We start from the raw sequence: 18,509 nt of genomic DNA on the forward strand, positions 1-18,509 counted from the left end.
TTTTTCTCCAAGATGTTTTTGATGAAAACAAAACAGTTTGCTGCAATGATTATGTTTGACTTAATATTATGAATTGTGAATATCTCTCAGTAGATGAACAAACCTTCAAAATTAGGAAACAACAACTTGCAAATGTACTGCAGTGATAATTTTATCTACATTTTGTGCTCAAATCATTTGATTCCCGCCTCAAAACAATGAACTACACATGTTGAGAATAAAAACCCATGGTAAAAAATGACTGCAGAAAATTTGTGCCTTCAAAGTGAATAAATATTTATGATTTGGTGACAGTGAAAGACAAGGAACATTTTGTTTTCCTTTTGTCTGTTGTAAGTACAGGATTTTTTTAAAATACAATTTTACAGAGACCTTGGGACAAAATACAACAATGAAAACATTTAAGACATTAAATATTTATTTCAAAATATACGCTGAAATACAGAAGTTTTATGCTTTTTAATTAGGTTGTCATATTAAAGAAAGTGATAAATTTATAACATCAGAATTCAACAAACAACATATTTAAATAGATAACAAAAAAACATTGATTTTAAATTACACACTTTTAACAGCAGAAATGGACCCTTTCAAATGTCATGATGTAAATGATTAACAGGAAACAGTATAATAGTAGATAAAAGAATGCAATTGAGATCCCTAAAAAATAGTTTACTATGGCTACATGTTCATATTCCTTTCTAATGGCTTGAACCTTGTTGATTGTTATCTTTCTTTTTTATCTCATTGTTTTTTGCATATAAAGAATTTGGTGTTGATGATAAACCTGAATATTTTAAGTAAAACTGACAAAGCATTTTCAGTTTTGGAGTTTGTGTTGAAATGGAAGCAATAACTGTTAGTAAGTTAACTGACAGTGTATACATATATGTATAACAAACATGTAGCTTTTTACTCATAAACAAATACACAACTTCTTGTAATATACATACTGGCTGAAACTTTGTGATTATCATTAAAGCATGTTTACACAATAATTACAAGGAAACACAACTTAAACAATGTCATTCAATGAGGAAAAGTAAAAAAAATACATAAGATTTTTAGACTGTTTACAACAAAATTGTAGCCAAATTCCCCCTCCCGCTATACATTTGAAACTGATGTCAGTCTACAATGCAATGTGTTTTAATATCTAATGACTGTTAACATGCCACTGTGATATCAGGTTAGAACCTACAGAAATGACAAAATTATCTCCCTTTCCTTTCATTCCTGATCTTGAATTCTAGGTACTGGCAATGTTGTTTTTATATTTGCAGCCATCTTAATTTTGATAGGCTTGCTACTCACTGCAATAATCTGACGAGAAAAAATCTGATTAGTCATGAACATTTTAGTATAACTAATGATAAATTTTATTGAAAGATGCTTTTAGAAAAGATTCCCAAGAATATTCAATAATAGGAAAATTATAAAAGGCCCTGACATGAAAAATGTAAAACAATTCAATCGAAAAAACTAACAGCCTAATTCATAAAAAAACAATTTACGAAAAACAAATATGACAGACATGAACCAATAACAACCACTGAACTATATCTGCAAATACATGTAATACTATGGCATGCAAAACCTAAATAGGTCAAAATCTTGAAAAAAAAAATTCATAGATACATCAGAGTATTTGACACCAACAGCAAATTTTAAAAAGACAAAAAAACAACAGTAAGAGACAATCACCACCCCTACAAAATTGCTGTGATATAATACAAAAATTTAATTTTTGCTCTCAAAAACTATGATGCAGGACTTATATTTGTATTTCAATTCTGTGTTTTATTTCAGATAGATATGATAGTAGCATGGTTTCAGGGTAAATAAAATCTGAACAATTACAAAATGACAACACAAACATTTATCACAAAATATCGACAATTTAAATTATTGCACACAAACAATAAATACTGACATATCTACAACAAATATATCTAACATTGTTGGGCTGTAATTTAGACGAATTATATATATATATATATATATATTGTGTAAATCATTTGTTTTCATGGATTGAAGAAAAATTCAATGGTCACGGATACTTGATTTTTTGGCTTTTACAAATTAGGCAGACAAATGTATAGATAATTTGCATGTTGATGAACACTTTAGATCATGGTTAACCTTTAACCTTTACTCACAAAACCAAGAAATAATTTTGGATCCACACTATGTGTCATTCATTATTTTTAAATAATGAATAATTTTAAATAATTGTGAAATGTTCTTCGTTCAGCAAACCATTGTTTCTCTCTATTCAAATTGTATGTTGTCACTTGTTTAACAAAACTATGAGTTTGAAAGTGACATGAATTAAAACCAACATTCAAAAAAAAAAAAACATTTGAGAAATTTATGAATGAAATTGGCACAAATTGAGCTGTATTCAACCTATCAATTAAAACAATATATATATATATTAGAAAAGAGTAATGTTGATCTCAAAAAAACTTAATGCCCCCTCCACTACGAGAACTTTTTCAACTTGGAATGTCTTAAATAGGTTTGTTCATCAAACAAGTATTTCCTACTTTAAGAAATATCTTAGAAAAATGGAGACTTTCTTTTATGGATTAAATGCATTAACAACATTAAAAGAAAGAGCAACCAAAAGCTTTAATAGCAATGGATATAACCCCTCCCCTCCCCTTTTCCCAAAATAATACAAAAAAAATTTAATATTCGAGTTTGATAATTAATTGTAGGATTTTAAAATATATTTTTATATATTTTTGTCCCTAAAAAAGGTTGTTGTTTTGTTGGCATTTCTTTGTTTTTTATTAATATTATCATATTCATAAACACTATTTTGATATCAATTTTCTGGCCCGATTATAAATGAGAAATGTAACACAAGCTTAAACTGTTATCAACAGTAAGTACCTGTATATGAACATTAAATTTGCACTTTATGGAATACAATACATAAATGTGGAGCCACAGATCAGACCATTGTTTCTTGTTAGAATATGACTTAGTTTTCAAAGGACTAAACTATACTACAGTGAGTATGGTGCAATTTATTGTTTTCTAAATCCACTGAACAATTAATAGTGAATTAATAGTTTTTCTTTGTTCATTTGTTAGTTTAATTTTTAAATCTCATATTTGGATTTGATGTTTCTATACTCAGAATGTATATTGATATATGTGTAATTAAACATGCTGCTTTCCAAGACCACCAATGTAAATATCCCAGGCTACAAACAAAATGGTAGTGAGATGAATGTGCATTTAGGAATACATCATATGTGAAATTGCTTGCTGTTTAATCCCTGATGTGCTTCTCTAGAAAGTTAAAGCAGACAAAAACAGTATCTATCTCTCAATTATCACGTTGACATTGTCAGCATGGTTTCTCCTTCTCTCTCTTTATCTGTATCTGGTTTCTTTTTAGGTCTTCTTAATCTTCTGCAATAAGATAATTCACAGTTGTATAATTTAGAGCTTCTTATAAAGTCTTACAGCTAGCAAGAAATTTTGTTATTTTCCGAAACAGAAAGAAGTTATAAGGCATCATATTTTGACCATTGAATGCAGAAATTATTATAAATATATAAAACAAGCATTCTGAGAGTATTGCATTGCAATACATAGTCCCCTATAGGTTAAAAATTCATTGTATTGGAACAAAATGCTAACTTGATCTCTAATTTGTCATGATGTAAACTTTATAACAAATATCAAGTCAATATCTTCAAGCATGACGAAAAAAAGTGTTGAAAACTGATTATTTAAGTGAATTTTTTAAGTCCAAGGATCATAACTATGCACAAAATCATCAGACCAGAACAAAATTCGGACTTGATCTGTAACTTGTCATGATAAAACTATATACCAATTATCAAATCAATATCTTCAAGCATGACGAAAAAAGTGTGGAAAACTGATTATTTGAGTGAATTTTCTCTAAGTCCAAGGACCATAACTCTGCACAAAACCATCAGACCAGAACAAAATTCGAACTTGATCTGTAACTTGTCATGATAAAATGATACACCAAATATCAAATCAATATCTTCAAGCACAAAAAAAAGGTGTGGAAAACTGATTTGCCCGACTGACGGATGGACAGACAGAGGGACGGAGTGCAAACCTAAAGTCCCCTTCGACTTCGTCAGTAGGGGACTAATAAGAGACTGTAAATGTTTACATGAAATAATTCAAATTTGTGCATCTGATACGATTAAGAAATAGTATAATGGATTTTTGTTCCGCATATTTGTTTTTTTTTTTTTATTTAAGAAAAATATGATGGAGACATAATCCTTCTATCAAGTTTAATTGATGCCTGGAGCTGGCATGTCAGTAACTGCTAGTAGCCTTTGTTAGTCTGTATTTTGGTTCGTTTATATGTTTAGGGGTTTAGTGTGGAGTTCATTTCACTGAACTCATATACAGTATACATTATTGTTTAGGGCCAGCCGAAGCCTGCCTCTCGTTGCATGATTTTCTCCCTGTGTTGAAGACGCATTGGCGGCCTTGGGCTGTTTTTCTGCTTTTTGGTTGGGTTGTTGTCTCATTGATACATTCTCCGTTCTATTCTCAATTCTATTTCTAAAATTGTAAAAATTGTCCTCTCTAGATTTTTTAACATTAATATTTAGATATGCAACAGTCTAACCAAATGCCTATGTGAGTCAAATATTTTTTGGGGAAAAAGTGCACTTGTTCTGACCAAAAGAGGGAAGTAATACCAATACTAACCTTTTACGTATACCTATTACTGTGAAGGCTATCACAATTATCAAGAAAACTACTGCACAGCCAGCACCTGCTATTGCTCCTTTAGATAGACCAGATTCTTCCTCTTTAGAATGTACTATTTGTTGACCTTTCTGTGCTCCACGATTGGAACGTGTTGTTGTTGTTGGTATATCTTCAATATTTACATAAACTACATCTGAAAAGTATTATAGAAAATGTACAAATGTTTCAATTTTTTTCTTCTTTAAAAAGAACAATATCCAGAATATTTAAACAAATAGCTACGAATCATGTTTGCTGCATGGAAACTGTTGATCTTCTTAATTTTGCATGGAATTTATTATCACATCTATTGCAAATAATATAATAACGTGAATATAAGTTATCTATGTGCGTATTTCAAAAAAAGCTTGATCTACTATAATATGACTGCATGAAAAAAATTACAGAACAGAAACGAAAAATTCAGCCATTTTTTCATTTGTAAAGGGGCATAACTCTAGAACAGTTAAAGTGACGCCACCAAAATTCAAACTTGATCTGTGTTTTTTGGTAATAAGCATTGTGTATAAGTTTCATAACATTTGGTTGAGGCAAACTAAAGTTAGAGAACGGAAACCAACTTCGGGACATCCGTATGGATGGATGGACAGACGGACAAGGGTAAAACTTAATGCCCCCTCCGCTTTGGCGGGGGCATAATTAGAAAATTGAGAAACAAAGTAGAATGTATCTGCAAAAGTAAATTGATTCATAGTATATTTTGTACTAACAGTAGGCCTATAATTAGATGATGATCAGATCTGTATTTTATTTTTGGATAAATCATACATGTATGTCACATGGTGTTGTCACAAACTTTCATGTTGTATGAAAATTAGGTACCATTTAGAAGTATATTTCATCACTGATACATAGTAAACCATAGGTATATTTTTTGAAAATAAATCAATATTGTTAAGTATTGATCATAAATGCTCTCTATAATGAATGACATGTCAATGCCAATTTACTGTAGATTCAAGCATGGTAAGAACTGAATGCAAGTTTTGTAATTTTGCACAAATAAAGAGTAAAAAGGAGTACATGAACATTTTCATTAAATCAATAGTTGTCTTCTTCACCCATTATAAAACTAATGCTTGTAAAGATATCATTTACAGCTGAATTTTTTTTATCCCAAACTGAAATATGCAGACAGCATTCAACATACATGTATAAATGTAAAATTATTTTACCTGTTTTATTTTCTTTGTCTAAAACCCAAACTGGATCAGCTGATTTTACACCTGTAAAATTAATTCAAACTGTCAGTGCTTAATAAAACCAACAAGATTGCTATATTGTAGCGAAATGTCCCAAGCACTGTTTAAATGGGGAAATAAATTGTGTGTCACAATTTGTGATTGTGGTATCATAGTCAAAATATGGTAAGGGTCTCATAACTCCCATCAAAATGGTCAAATCAAAATGACAGTTTGGTCAACTTTGCATTATAGGCAACCAATAGTACACAGTATCAAAGTCCCATAACTCTCTTTAAAGGTTCAGATCGATACAACTGCATAATATGACCAGTTACACATTATGGCAAACAATCCTATAAAGTATGAGAGCTTTCTCATGTTTCTGTAAAAAAGTCTCAGAGGAGATGTGTAAAATAGTGATTTTTTTACTACAAATTTATAATTTGATCAGTTTTTTGCGTGAAAGTTGGAAACTGAGAACTTTCATATTAACATAGTTATATATTTTTTCTTTTTTCATAAACAAAGTGTTCATAATGAATAGTATGTTCTCGTTCTCTGTTGTTATATAAAACAATGTATAACTATCATATAAATGCTTAGGGCTTTTCCATTAGAATGTATGTGGGAGGGTAGGAAGGGACTTTCAAAATATCCCTACAACCAAGAACCATTTTATAGATAATTTTGCATAATGGTAATAGACGCATACTGAAAAAAGACCCATGACCCACATTCAATAATTAAGCTTCCCTTCCTACCCACCCACATACATTTTAATGGAATAGCCCTTATTATAACTTTTTTGTTGCTCACACATGATAATAAGTTATAGCATTATTGTGCTTATTGCAATAAACGTCTTTATCTTAATTTTAAACTTTTCTTTGTGCTTAATTTAAGTTACTGTAACTATACTTACTTATACAGGTCCCATTGGGAGCCTCAATATAGTCATCACAGCACACACTCACAGTGGAATAATAATACTGTGTTCTGTTGCTATTTTTATCACAAATTTCTTTTCTGAAAAAAAAAATTGTTAAAAACTGAAGATAAATTCTGTAAATCTGCTCAGTGAATAGCTATATTTTTCATAGTCTTAAATATAGCTGCATATGCATACTGCATTATATCTTCTTTCTATTTCTGTTTAAAGATTTAATAAAATGCTTCGCTGGGGCGCAGCTTGATACGACCGCAGAGGTCGAATCCTGAACAGTTGGGGCAAATATGGACACATCATTCAAAGCTTGATACAGCTCTGAATTTGGATTGTTATTAAATATTTGACACAGCATAGGTTTCTGACACAGAAAGAATGTGGTCTAAGAACTTGAATTTTTTTAATTTACCTATTATGGTCCAATGTCCAAAATCAAAATACATGGTTAGATTCGGCATATCAAAGAACCCCATATATTCAATTTTTGTTAAAATCAAACAAAGTTTAATTTTGGACCCCAACTTGGACTAACTTGAAAACTGGGCCCATAATCAAAAATCTAAACACATGTTTAGATTCAGCATATCAAAGAACCCCAAGAATTCAATTTTTGCTAAAATCAAACTAAGTTTAATTTTTTACCCTTTGGACCTTAATGTAGACCAATTTAAAAAACGGGACTTAAAATTAAAAATCTAAATACACGGTTAGATTTGGAATATCAAAGAACCCCAATTATTCAATTTTTGATGAAATCAAACAAAGTTTTATTTTGGACCCTTTTGACCTCAATATGAACCAATTTGATAGTGGGGCCCACAAATAAAAAATCTAAATTCATGGTTTGATTCAGCATATCAAAGAACCCCATATATTCAATTTTTGTTGAAATCAAAAAAAGTTTAATTTTGGACCCCAACTTGGACCAACTTGAAAACTGGGCCCATAATCAAAAATCTAAACACATGTTTAGATTCAGCATATCAAAGAACGCCAAGAATTCAATTTTTGTTAAAATCAAACTAAGTTTAATTTTGGACCCTTTGGACCTCAATGAAGACCAATTTAAAAAACTGGACCCAAATTAAAAATCTAAAAACACGGTTAGATTTGGCATATCAAAGAACCCCAATAATTCAATTTTTGATGAAATCAAACAAAGTTTAATTTTGGACCCTTTTGACCTCAATATGAACCAATTTGAAAGCAGGGCCTACAAATAGAAAATCTAAATACATGGTTAGATTCAGCATATCAAAGAACCTCATATATTCAATTTTTGTTGAAATCAAACAAAGTTTAATTTTGGACCCCAATTTGGACCAACTTGAAAACTGGGCCCATAATCAAAAATCTAAATACATGTTTAGATTCAGCATATCAAAGAACCCCATATATTCAATTTTTGTTGAAATCAAACAAAGATTAAATACTGGACCCTATCTTGGACCAACTTGAAAACTGGGCCCATAATCAAAAATCTAAACACATGTTTAGATTCAGCATATCAAAGAACCCCAAGAATTCAATTTTTGTTAAAATCAAACTAAGTTTCATTTTGGACCCTTTGGACCTTAATGTAGACCAATTTAAAAAACAGGACCCAAAATTAAAAATCTAAATACACGGTTAGATTTGGAATATCAAAGAACCCCAATAATTCAATTTTTGATGAAATAAAACAAAGTTTAATTTTGGACCCTTTTGACCTCAATATGAACCAATTTGATAACGGGGTCCACAAATAAAAAATCTAAATACATGGTTAGATTCAGCATATCAAAGAACCCCATATATTCAATTTTTGTTGAAATCAAACAAAGTTTAATTTTGGACCCCAATTTGGACCAACTTGAAAACTGGGCCAAAAATCAAAAATCTAAATACATGTTTAGATTCAGCATATCAAAGAACCTCATATATTCAATTTTTGCTAAAATCAAACAAAGTTTAATTTTGGACCCTTTGGACCTTAATGTAGACCAATTTGAAAACTGGACCCAAAATTAAAAATCTATATACACTGTTAGATTCGGCATAACAAATAAATAAATGTGATCAAAGATTTTACAAATCTAATGCGCCATACTGTGCAATTAAAGACTTCTTGAAATTTTTCAATATTTGAAATTTGAAAAAAAAAAAATTTTGAAGAATAATTCTTTTTAATTTCTGAAATCTGAAATGAGAAAAAATTGACCCCCCACAATTTCTTTTTATCCCCTCCCCCCTTTTTTCCCCCAAAAAATTCTTTCCCTCAAGATATGGTCATAATCTCAATTCAAATTTCCAATGGAGTTGGCAACCATAATTACCCATTTTAATTTACCATAGTGCTAACTTAATATATTTTATAATAGAATTAAAAATATAGTGTCAAATCTTTCATATGGATTTTTTTGTAAAAAAAAAAGATGCAACATTTGCAGATATTTTTACTGGTCTTCCTTTATAAATATGCATTTCTTTAAACATAATTTAAAAGCAGTGTAAGGGAAGTAACCAAAACGTTGTATTTGGATTACCTCCCTTACACTGTTTTAAATTATCTTTATTGTTCATTAACCATTACTTTATACATAATTTAAAAGCAGTGTAAGGGAGATAATTTCAATGATGTATTTGATTTATCTCCCTTACACTGCTTTAAATTATGTTTTGTACTAAAGTATTTGTCCATTAACCAGGACAACCCTGTTTTTCCCCCTTTTTTGCCCTAATTCCTAAACGGTTTGAGCCATAACCCCCCAAAGCAAATCCTAACCATCCCTTTGTGGTATGGAAACTTGTAGTATAATTTCAGAGAGATCCATACACCGTTTCACAGTTATTGTCTGGAAACTAGAAAATGCTTATTTTTGGCCCCTAATTCCTTAACTGTTGGTACCATAACCCCCAAAATCAATCCCAACCTTCCTTTTGTGGTATTTAACCTTATGGTCAAATTTCAAAAAGATCCATTCACTTAAACTAAAGTTAGAGTGCGAAAACCAATGTGTCTTCGGACGACGACGCCGGACGACAACGACGACGCCAACGTCATACCAATATACGACCACAAAATATTTTTGCGGTCGTATAAAAATTAATCATATTTCCACATTCATTTTGACATTATGAAAAGGTGGCTAAATAAATGAATGTTTTTTTTTTAATTGTATTGAATATGCTGGCATACTGCTCTGATTTTAATGTAAAACAGTTATTTCATTTAATTCTGTTTTCCATTTGAAAGTATGTTTTTGAACAGCTAAATCAAAATATGTCAATGCAATTTTCAAGAACAAACATTCATAAACAAGAAAACTAATCACATACAATTTTTTCTCTATTTTTGACAAAAAAAGGTACATAACTCTGGAATGACAACTTAACAAATTATCAACTTGTTTGTTTAGAACTAAACATTACCTAATATTCATTAAGATCCAGTCAAAGAAATCTGAATTATCCTGAAACATGCTTCAAAATGGCATTTTTTTTTACTATCAAAAGTTTCTGAATGAACTTTACTCATGCACTTACTTTGGACAAAATTTACTAACTCAGAAATTTAATTTCTGTCCTTGTAAATTACTTTATCCTGATTTAGAGTAATTTCTCGCAATTTGATTGGCTAACCAAAAGTGAGATTATGTTGGTCATATTTTGGATTCGAACTTGTGATAAATTCCCCATCCTGATATAGAAAAAAAACATAAATAAGTGGTGTGATAACAAAATCAAGATAAATTTGTTACAGTGTGCAATTGTCCTAATACGGAATTTATCGGGTCAATAAATTCCTGTATTAGGACAATTGCACACTGTGTAACTAATATAGCACAGACTCAGCCTCCTTATAAATAATGTAAGGACAATTAAGATATCCCAAATATAGATGATCTGATATTGCAATACCCTTTCTGAATTGGTTCATTGACCACACTGACATTCCTAATTTTAACTAATAGGCCAAAAAATTAATCTTGTTTTCTGCCTCCTGGCAGAATAAAATTTTATTTTTTAAATATTTGAAGATTACCGTATAATGGGAAAAGTTCTAGACTTTTACTGTGCTTAACCAAAAATTTCTGAACTTTAAAAAAATGTCCATAAACTATGAAAAGGTATGCATGAAAATTTAGCAAACTTCTTTAATTACAAATATGAAAGTGCTGAATCCTGATAAAACATCTACGTTTAAAAAAAAATTATTCATGAGCTGTCCCCTGTATGTTCATGTATTTGCCTTCAATTACCAATGATTCCAAATAATATAAAATGCAAAACAAAACGGAATATGTTTACTATTACTTACTTGTAAAAAGTACACAGATCTAAACTGAACCATCCACAACGGGCCTTATAAGCTTGAACACATGGTCCAGTTTCATACATTTGAGCAATTTTTTCTGTCCTCTTGATTTTATTACATTTGTGATTTGATGGACTTCCTTCAATTTCAGTTCTGAAATACAACTTTTTGTCATTAAAGATTTGCTGAAAATGAAAAAAAAAAAAAAAAACAGGAACAGGGCATTGAAATTAACTTTTTTATTTGACAGGAATTCATTTACCTGCTTCTCCAGCCAGTTAAGGTCTAATAATTGTTTTGCTCTTGAGTCTCAATTGTAATCTGGTAGGCATTTAGATTTATGTATCATGTAAAATCTGAAAACACCCAATAAGGGGTGATTTTTTTGGATGACCTTTTATGCAAATTTATAATCAGCAGATCAATTCATGTGACAGGCTGACACTTTTATTACAAATGTTTTTCCCACAATCATAAATGTAAATGTAGATGAACTCAGTAAGATCAAAATTTGCAATGTGTAACTGTTCATAATTCTTATTTTAGTGCTTCAAGCTGCTTCACTGTGTTTTGTGCAAATTGGTCAAAAGTCAATGTGTAAGCAATTTATTTATTTTTCATTCATTGTGAATTGGTTATTTCAAAATGATTTACCAGTGTCTGTGCAGGTACCCTTATTTTCCCTACAAACCTCTTATTTATGACCTTCTATAATAATTAAAGTACATCATGTATTCATCAACTTACAATTTATATTAATATCAAACCTTAATAATTTGAAAGAAAACATGTACCAGAATAAAGAGAAAAGACAAACAGCAATATCAAAGTACTCTCACAAATCTTAAGATTTAGCAACCGCAACCTAAAATTGTGTGTGAACTATGTTTGTTATTCATGTTGTTTGGTTGCTGTCTATTTTCATTCATATCAAAAATTTAATCAATTCTCTAGTACTAAAATTGATCTATAATTTTTAAAGCACACAAGCAATGAACTATATTCGTTTATCTCTGAAAATTCTTACCCTTCTACAAACACAAGCAGCAAAACAAAGACGAGTGATAATGTCATTAATGAAACGAATTCGTGATAGATGTACATTTTGCAGGATGATGATTAATGGCACTTATTGATTCAGTTTATGTTTCCGGTGTCACATGGTTACATAAAACATCAAGATTCTGTTTGGATAGGATTCGCTCAGCTGATGTTCAACAATAATAAATAGTTTGGACTTTAAACCTATGTCGTCATTGCATTGTACATTCTTATTTCGCTTTGACAGGAAGTAAACAATAATATCTGGAACATGCGTACACAGGATAACTAACATGTGTTTCCGGTAACTTTCGATATGACTGAAGAAAGAAATAATTCGGGAGAAACATTTGAAAATGAAAGACCAACAGATAAAATCGTGTCTTCTGGACAAAAATTCAGTGAAGAACCAACACTAGAAGATATGTAAGTACCACAAACAAAATCTATGATTTTTTTATGTATAGCGTATGTAAGACACGTTGGGGATAAGGGAGCTACCATTTGATTTACATGTATATGGGGGCTAGGATGATCTAGGATGAAATTTGAAAAAAGGCAGGACAGGAGTCTTGAGTAAAAAAATAGGCAGGATGAGCAACTTGGCAAAAAAAGGCAGGATGACAATTTATGTAAAAAAAGTCAGGATAAACTATAATAACAAAAAAGGCAGGACCGAATAGAATATCTTTACGATATTCAAAGGGAAGATTTTTTTCAATACATTTCTAACAATTGTTATAATTTTAAAAATTTAAATAAATCTTCTAAATTTTTATCGCTCTTGACCCAAGAAAATGTAACTCTTATGGAAAAACTGGTCTGTTAAATTTGTGACTGTTTTGAATTAAGGAGATCAGGTATGAATATTGATACTAAGTCAAGTAAATGATTTGAGAATGAATGCATATAATGTAATTTTATTCTTTTATTCACAATATATATGTGGTCTTTGGCTCTGATTCTGACCAATGCTAATATACTAAATATATATTTACAAGTGACTTTTTATTGTTGTTGTTACCAATTATTTAAATCAATTGTATCTGATTTTATGCCCTCTATGGGCCCTGTAATTTGGGAAATAAAAATATTCTATTCTATTCTATTCTAATAGAGTGAAAAATAAAAAGGCAGGACAGTGATTACAACTAAAAAAAATGCAGGACAAAATTTGTCATCCTACCCCCCCCCCCCCATAAAAATCAAATGGTAGCTCCCAAAACTCATCATAGAACCTCATAAATGGGTATTGTACCAAAGACAGAGATATCAATTTTCAGTGATAATAAATATAAACTTTGGATTTCAAGATATTTGCTGTCATGGTGAAAACATTCAGGTACAGGACAACATTTTTACTAAAGACACCATGACTGAAATATCACTGTCTGGATAATCTGTTAATAGCCTTCAAAAAAGGGGGATTTTGGAGGCCATTATAATATATCTTTGTATTCAGTTCTTATTTGAACAATGGTCTTAAACGAAAAAAATGATGTCATTTATATAAATATTTTCGCCGTGACAACCATTAATGATGTAATTCAAAATTCGATTTTTTATCACCGTAAATTGATACCCGATTTTGGGGTAAAGTACCAATAAATGGGGATAAAACCCCTTCTTCATTCTGTCTGTATCTGTCTGTATGTGTACGTTGAAGATACAAATTCTGGCTTTTATTCTCCTTCTTCTTCTTTCGTTAATCAGCAAAGGAAAATTCCATCACGCTGATGCTGTGTAATCAAGTGCAGGAGCTGTACAAAGTGTGATCAACGGAAAATTGAAAAAAAAATCGATGTACAAGTTTAATAAATGTGGTTGGTGCAGGTTAAAAACATAGATGATGTTTTTACAGCATTACTGTGTCCCTGCCTCATGATGGAAGTGTGATCAAAGGTGTCCGAGTCGGTGTTACGATGTTTCCTGGAAGTTGGTCATGTTGGTTCTAGTCTCGGATTGTTCTTGGATGGAAGCAGAGGTGTTGCACTGTGGTTGCATGATATTGACTGAGTGACTATGTCACGTTTTTCGGTTGTTAACAAGATAGTATTGTGGAATTCGGTGGATACTTGTTGGTATAATATCTTCTGAAATAGGATTAGGCGGTTTACTGTTCTTCTGGTTTCAAGTGTTGGCCAATTCAATGAGTGTAAGATTGTTGTCATTGAGCCAGGTAGGTAATTGTAGTTGTTGGTTACAAATTTGCCGCTCTGTGTTGAATTATTTCTACCTTTTTGTATGTCCTTCTTCCAATAAGGTCCCATACAGAACTGCTGTATTCTAGATGTTGTCTAACCAGGGCAATATAAGCATGTTGTTTGATATCTGGTGGACATCGATACACATTTCTTTATACAAATTTGAGTGTTTGTGATGCTTTATTTATCTTGAATGTTATGTGGTGGTTCCAATTGAGCTTGCTGTCTAGCTCCACTCCTAAGTATGGGTAATGTTCTTTAACTTCAAGTTTTGTTCCATGTAAGAAGTATGGTCTTTCAATTCTTTTATGGATATAATGGGTTACTTAAAGAACTTAGCAATTCTTTGGATTGAATGACATTTTCCTATTAATAGACCACCTTTCTAAGCCAGTTAGGTCTTCAAGTTCTGTAGAGTTTCTGCGTCGTTTTGGGAGTGGATGCTACGGTATATTAAACAGTCAATAATGAGGAACTTACCCAACCTGTTATGATAGACATGATAGATAACTAATGTTTCAAATTTTATTGTTAACATATGTACGACTTTGCACTTTTGCTTTGTGTGCTAAATGTTACAGAAAAGCACATATTCAAATCTTTATACCAAACGTGTTTCAATGATAACATTAATGGCATATGATACAGGTACAAGGGAGGTAATGACGTTGCTAACGTAAAATGCATTTTTTCGCGACGTCAAACTGCGACACATCGAGAAAAGATGCAGTTTTCGAGTGATTTCAATAATTAGCTTGAAAACGAGTACATGGAACCCTCATTTTTTTTACCGATATTTTACTTGATACTGTATTTATAAAGATTATTTGTTCAATTTTTTTATAAGAAAATCACAAATGTTTTTTTTTTTTTTTTTTAATTAGATGAATATGAAGCAGACAATTCCGTTTTTTTTTCTAAAATCATGATAATTCAATAAAAATGAATTATTTACAATGAATTTATACAAATAAGAGTATTCTTTTGTAAAGAGGATATTCCAAATCTGTTTATAAAAAAATCACATGTATTTATATATCTTTTGAAACAAAAAAGTTAGGTGTGTCTGTCCAAATGATAAAAATGTACAATAAGCCTAAGTTTTCGACCCCCTTTTATCTCTAAATTAGGACATAAAGGTATAATTTATTTTTTATTACATATTTGAATTGACCAAGTAAAAGTAGCTTGTATGCAAATTTTCGTAAAAACAAATTACCGTGGGATCAATACTGTTACAGATCTGTATGCCCTTAAGTTCCCATAACACTATTTCGATTTTTTCTATTATAATTTGTATCTCATCTAGCTAGCTTTTCCACAGGTTAGATATATCTTGTAGCTAAAGTAAGTACTGTTTTGTTATTTTTGTTGTTGCATTTTGTAATTATTGTTTTTTTTGTTTGCAGAAGGTTACTCCAGGAAGAATTTTCAGCAGAAAGAAACTGGAACCAGTATCATACTCCTAGAAATATACTTCTTGCTTTAGTGGGAGAAGTTGGGGAGCTATCTGAAATTTTGTAAGACATGTAAACCCAAAATATCCGTAATCACAGGTCAAATCAGTTAATACCATAACCAAGGATTTGTATAGTAAGACTTACTAAACAAATCCTTGCCATAGCCAAATAGAAAACAATATGTATACAAAACATCATGCAGAAAACTAACGACTAAGAAACACATTGCCAAAAAAAGTGGTGGTCACATGCTTTGGAAGGAAATTAAAGCAGATCTTGCTCAGCTAGTGGCACCCATCATCCGCCTTGGAAAGTTAAAATTTGGTGCTAACAGCAAAGATACAAGTTACTTTGAAAATAAGAAAATGAGGTTAGATTGCCAATGAGACATTACTATCCATATAGACCAAAGAGCAAGATGTGAGCAATTACTTCATCAGCATTTTTCTTTGATTGTGTTTCTTTTTTTGAATAATAACTGGTGTGAGAAAGTTTCTCAGTTAAGATTGTTTAGTGTCTTAATTTATATATATGAAATAAAAAAAAAATAATGACTCTTTTTTTAAAACAATTTATGCATGAAATTATCCCAGCAAGAAACTTTGGTACCAAAATTTATAATACCTGAAGTCTTATCACAAACGGCTATGTAGTTATATGACTTCTTGTGACCAGAAATTTAAGATTAAAAAATTTAAATCAGTTAGTGAGAAATGTACAAAGCTTGGCCAGCATGATGATTGATACTTTGACAGTAACGGTTTCTATTTTTTGCATTGTTTAAAATTAAAACTAACATATGCATTCAATTTATTTTTTAGTCAGTGGAAAGGAGAAGTTAAAGTTGGACTTCCTGGTGAGTGAAATATTTCATACATTTACACATTTAACTACTCCTGTAAATAGAGCAACATCTTAAAATAGTCGTGGCTGGGTAGGAAGGTACTTGCAGTATCCCCACACAAACAATGTACCTCCATGTATGTCCTGAGTATAGATGAACGAAAACGTTTTTTCATCTCTGTCTTCTGATACCATCCCTAAAAATAGATGAATGCCTTAGGGAGATCTGAGAAAAAAAACTGGATTTTTCTTTTTTTGCAAAATTAGTTTGAACCCTGTGATAATATTTCATTTGTTATAGAGAATTTTATTATCTGAAAATATACAGTATATTGTATAAAGTTGGATAATATGGGAAAAGTCTTCTTTCAAGGATGAGACTGTTTACAATATAATACATATAACTATGTCATCATTTACAATTTTCAGAATTTACAGAAGAAGAGAAGAAGCACGTGGGCCAAGAAATGAGTGATGTTTTGATATACCTTGTCCGATTGGCTGACAGGTGTCATATTGACCTCCCGGCAGCTGTATTACAAAAGTTTGAGCAAAATAGACAGAAATATCCCGCAAAAAAAGTGTATGGCAAAAGTGATAAATATACTGCTTATGAATAAATATTTTATTATCTGTCAAAGACATGTTTTTTTTCTTAAATTAGTGATTGGTTGTAAAATATGGTGCTTTAACATGAATAAAAGGAGATTTGGAGTAAACATAATTTGGAGCAACACAAGAACACCAACAAACAACGGCAATAATGTATGATTGCCAATAAGACAACTATCCACCAAATGACGTAGATGGTAGCAAATATAGATCATCGTACGGCATTCAAAATTAAGCAATCCCCATACCGTATAGTAAGCTATAAAAGACCATGAAACATAAAACAAAAAACCGACAGCCTACATGAAATATTAAAAACGAAAAACAAATATGATAGACAGCAACCAACGACTACCATTAAATGCTATGTTCTCTACTACACAGTATAAACAACAATTGTTATCAGAGGACAGACAACGTTACTGACCTCACAGAAGCCAATTTAGCACAAACGGTTCTAATGCATTTTAGTGACGTACATGGACATGTTTTGGCAAACACAATTTGTTGGACACGTTTGAGGGAAATGCAGTTGGACATGTCTGGGCGATATGTGATTTTTGGACCATGATTGAGTGGATTAAATGGACATGTTTTGGCTAAGTGGACACGTTTGGGAATGTTACATATATACAATCGAAATCTCAACATACAGTGGGCATTCCTATTGGAACCAATTATGCTCCTGTTTTTACCGATTTGTATCTATAGTCATATGAGACAGACTACTTACATGGGCTTTTCAAAAAAGAAGCTAGCATTATCCTTAAACATCAAATTCAATTATTGCAATATAGACGATTTTCTCACTGAATAATGCAGTTTAGTGACTGTTGAACATTAATATTTGTATATAACAGTTACATGTATATATAATTTTCATCCATTTGTATATCATTCTATTCTTCGATTCTAATAATAGTGCAGTGCAAGTGCATGGTGGACACTCTTCTGTAATAATTCGATTTTTCTAATAGATTGGATTGGAGTAGGCATTCATATTTTCCCGCAAAACGTTCTTGAGATATTCTTCCGCATGCGTTAACACAAATTTTCAGTATTCTTGATTTGTTTTTGGTATATAAATTTCTCACGTCAAAACATTTTCATATCATTTATCTATGTTCTTAAAAA

The 18,509-nt window shown here is 31.0% G+C and overlaps 2 protein-coding genes across 2 annotated transcripts; one reads left to right on the plus strand and one right to left on the minus strand.

Annotated features, from left to right (window-relative positions):
• Positions 1 to 981: 981 nt before the first annotated feature.
• Positions 982 to 12,485, minus strand: LOC127712526 (uncharacterized). Its single transcript, XM_052219015.1, has 6 exons — positions 12,243 to 12,485; positions 11,219 to 11,368; positions 6,895 to 6,998; positions 5,964 to 6,014; positions 4,726 to 4,921; positions 982 to 3,429 (listed from the first exon to the last, which is right to left on the minus strand). Exons 1-6 carry the CDS (start codon positions 12,317 to 12,319, stop codon positions 3,351 to 3,353), a joined length of 657 nt encoding a protein of 218 aa, XP_052074975.1. The 5' UTR covers positions 12,320 to 12,485; the 3' UTR covers positions 982 to 3,350.
• Positions 12,486 to 12,495: 10 nt separating this feature from the next.
• On the plus strand, positions 12,496 to 17,403 carry LOC127712531 (dCTP pyrophosphatase 1-like). Its single transcript, XM_052219022.1, has 4 exons — positions 12,496 to 12,682; positions 15,870 to 15,980; positions 16,742 to 16,776; positions 17,193 to 17,403. The coding sequence occupies exons 1-4, from the start codon at positions 12,573 to 12,575 to the stop codon at positions 17,381 to 17,383; spliced, it is 447 nt and encodes a 148-aa protein (XP_052074982.1). The 5' UTR covers positions 12,496 to 12,572; the 3' UTR covers positions 17,384 to 17,403.
• Positions 17,404 to 18,509: the final 1,106 nt, after the last annotated feature.

The sequence above is a fragment of the Mytilus californianus genome, unplaced genomic scaffold, assembly GCF_021869535.1.
Source record: "Mytilus californianus isolate M0D057914Y unplaced genomic scaffold, xbMytCali1.0.p SCAF_8, whole genome shotgun sequence".
Classification (NCBI taxonomy): domain Eukaryota; kingdom Metazoa; phylum Mollusca; class Bivalvia; order Mytilida; family Mytilidae; genus Mytilus; species Mytilus californianus.

What these genes read in the sequence shown, in the direction of transcription:
- LOC127712531 (XM_052219022.1), top strand. Translation starts at nt 12,573, where the DNA reads ATGACTGAAGAAAGAAATAATTCGGGAGAAACATTTGAAAATGAAAGA. An exon ending in GAACCAACACTAGAAGATAT is followed by an intron (nt 12,683 to 15,869) that starts GTAAGTACCACA and finishes TTTTGTTTGCAG; the next exon opens with AAGGTTACTCCAGGAAGAAT. An exon ending in AGTTAAAGTTGGACTTCCTG is followed by an intron (nt 16,777 to 17,192) that starts GTGAGTGAAATA and finishes TACAATTTTCAG; the next exon opens with AATTTACAGAAGAAGAGAAG.
- LOC127712526 (XM_052219015.1), bottom strand. Translation starts at nt 12,319, where the DNA reads ATGTACATCTATCACGAATTCGTTTCATTAATGACATTATCACTCGTC. An exon ending in CTGCTTGTGTTTGTAGAAGG is followed by an intron (nt 11,369 to 12,242) that starts GTAAGAATTTTC and finishes GTTGTATTTCAG; the next exon opens with AACTGAAATTGAAGGAAGTC. An exon ending in TCCCAATGGGACCTGTATAA is followed by an intron (nt 6,015 to 6,894) that starts GTAAGTATAGTT and finishes TTAATTTTACAG; the next exon opens with GTGTAAAATCAGCTGATCCA.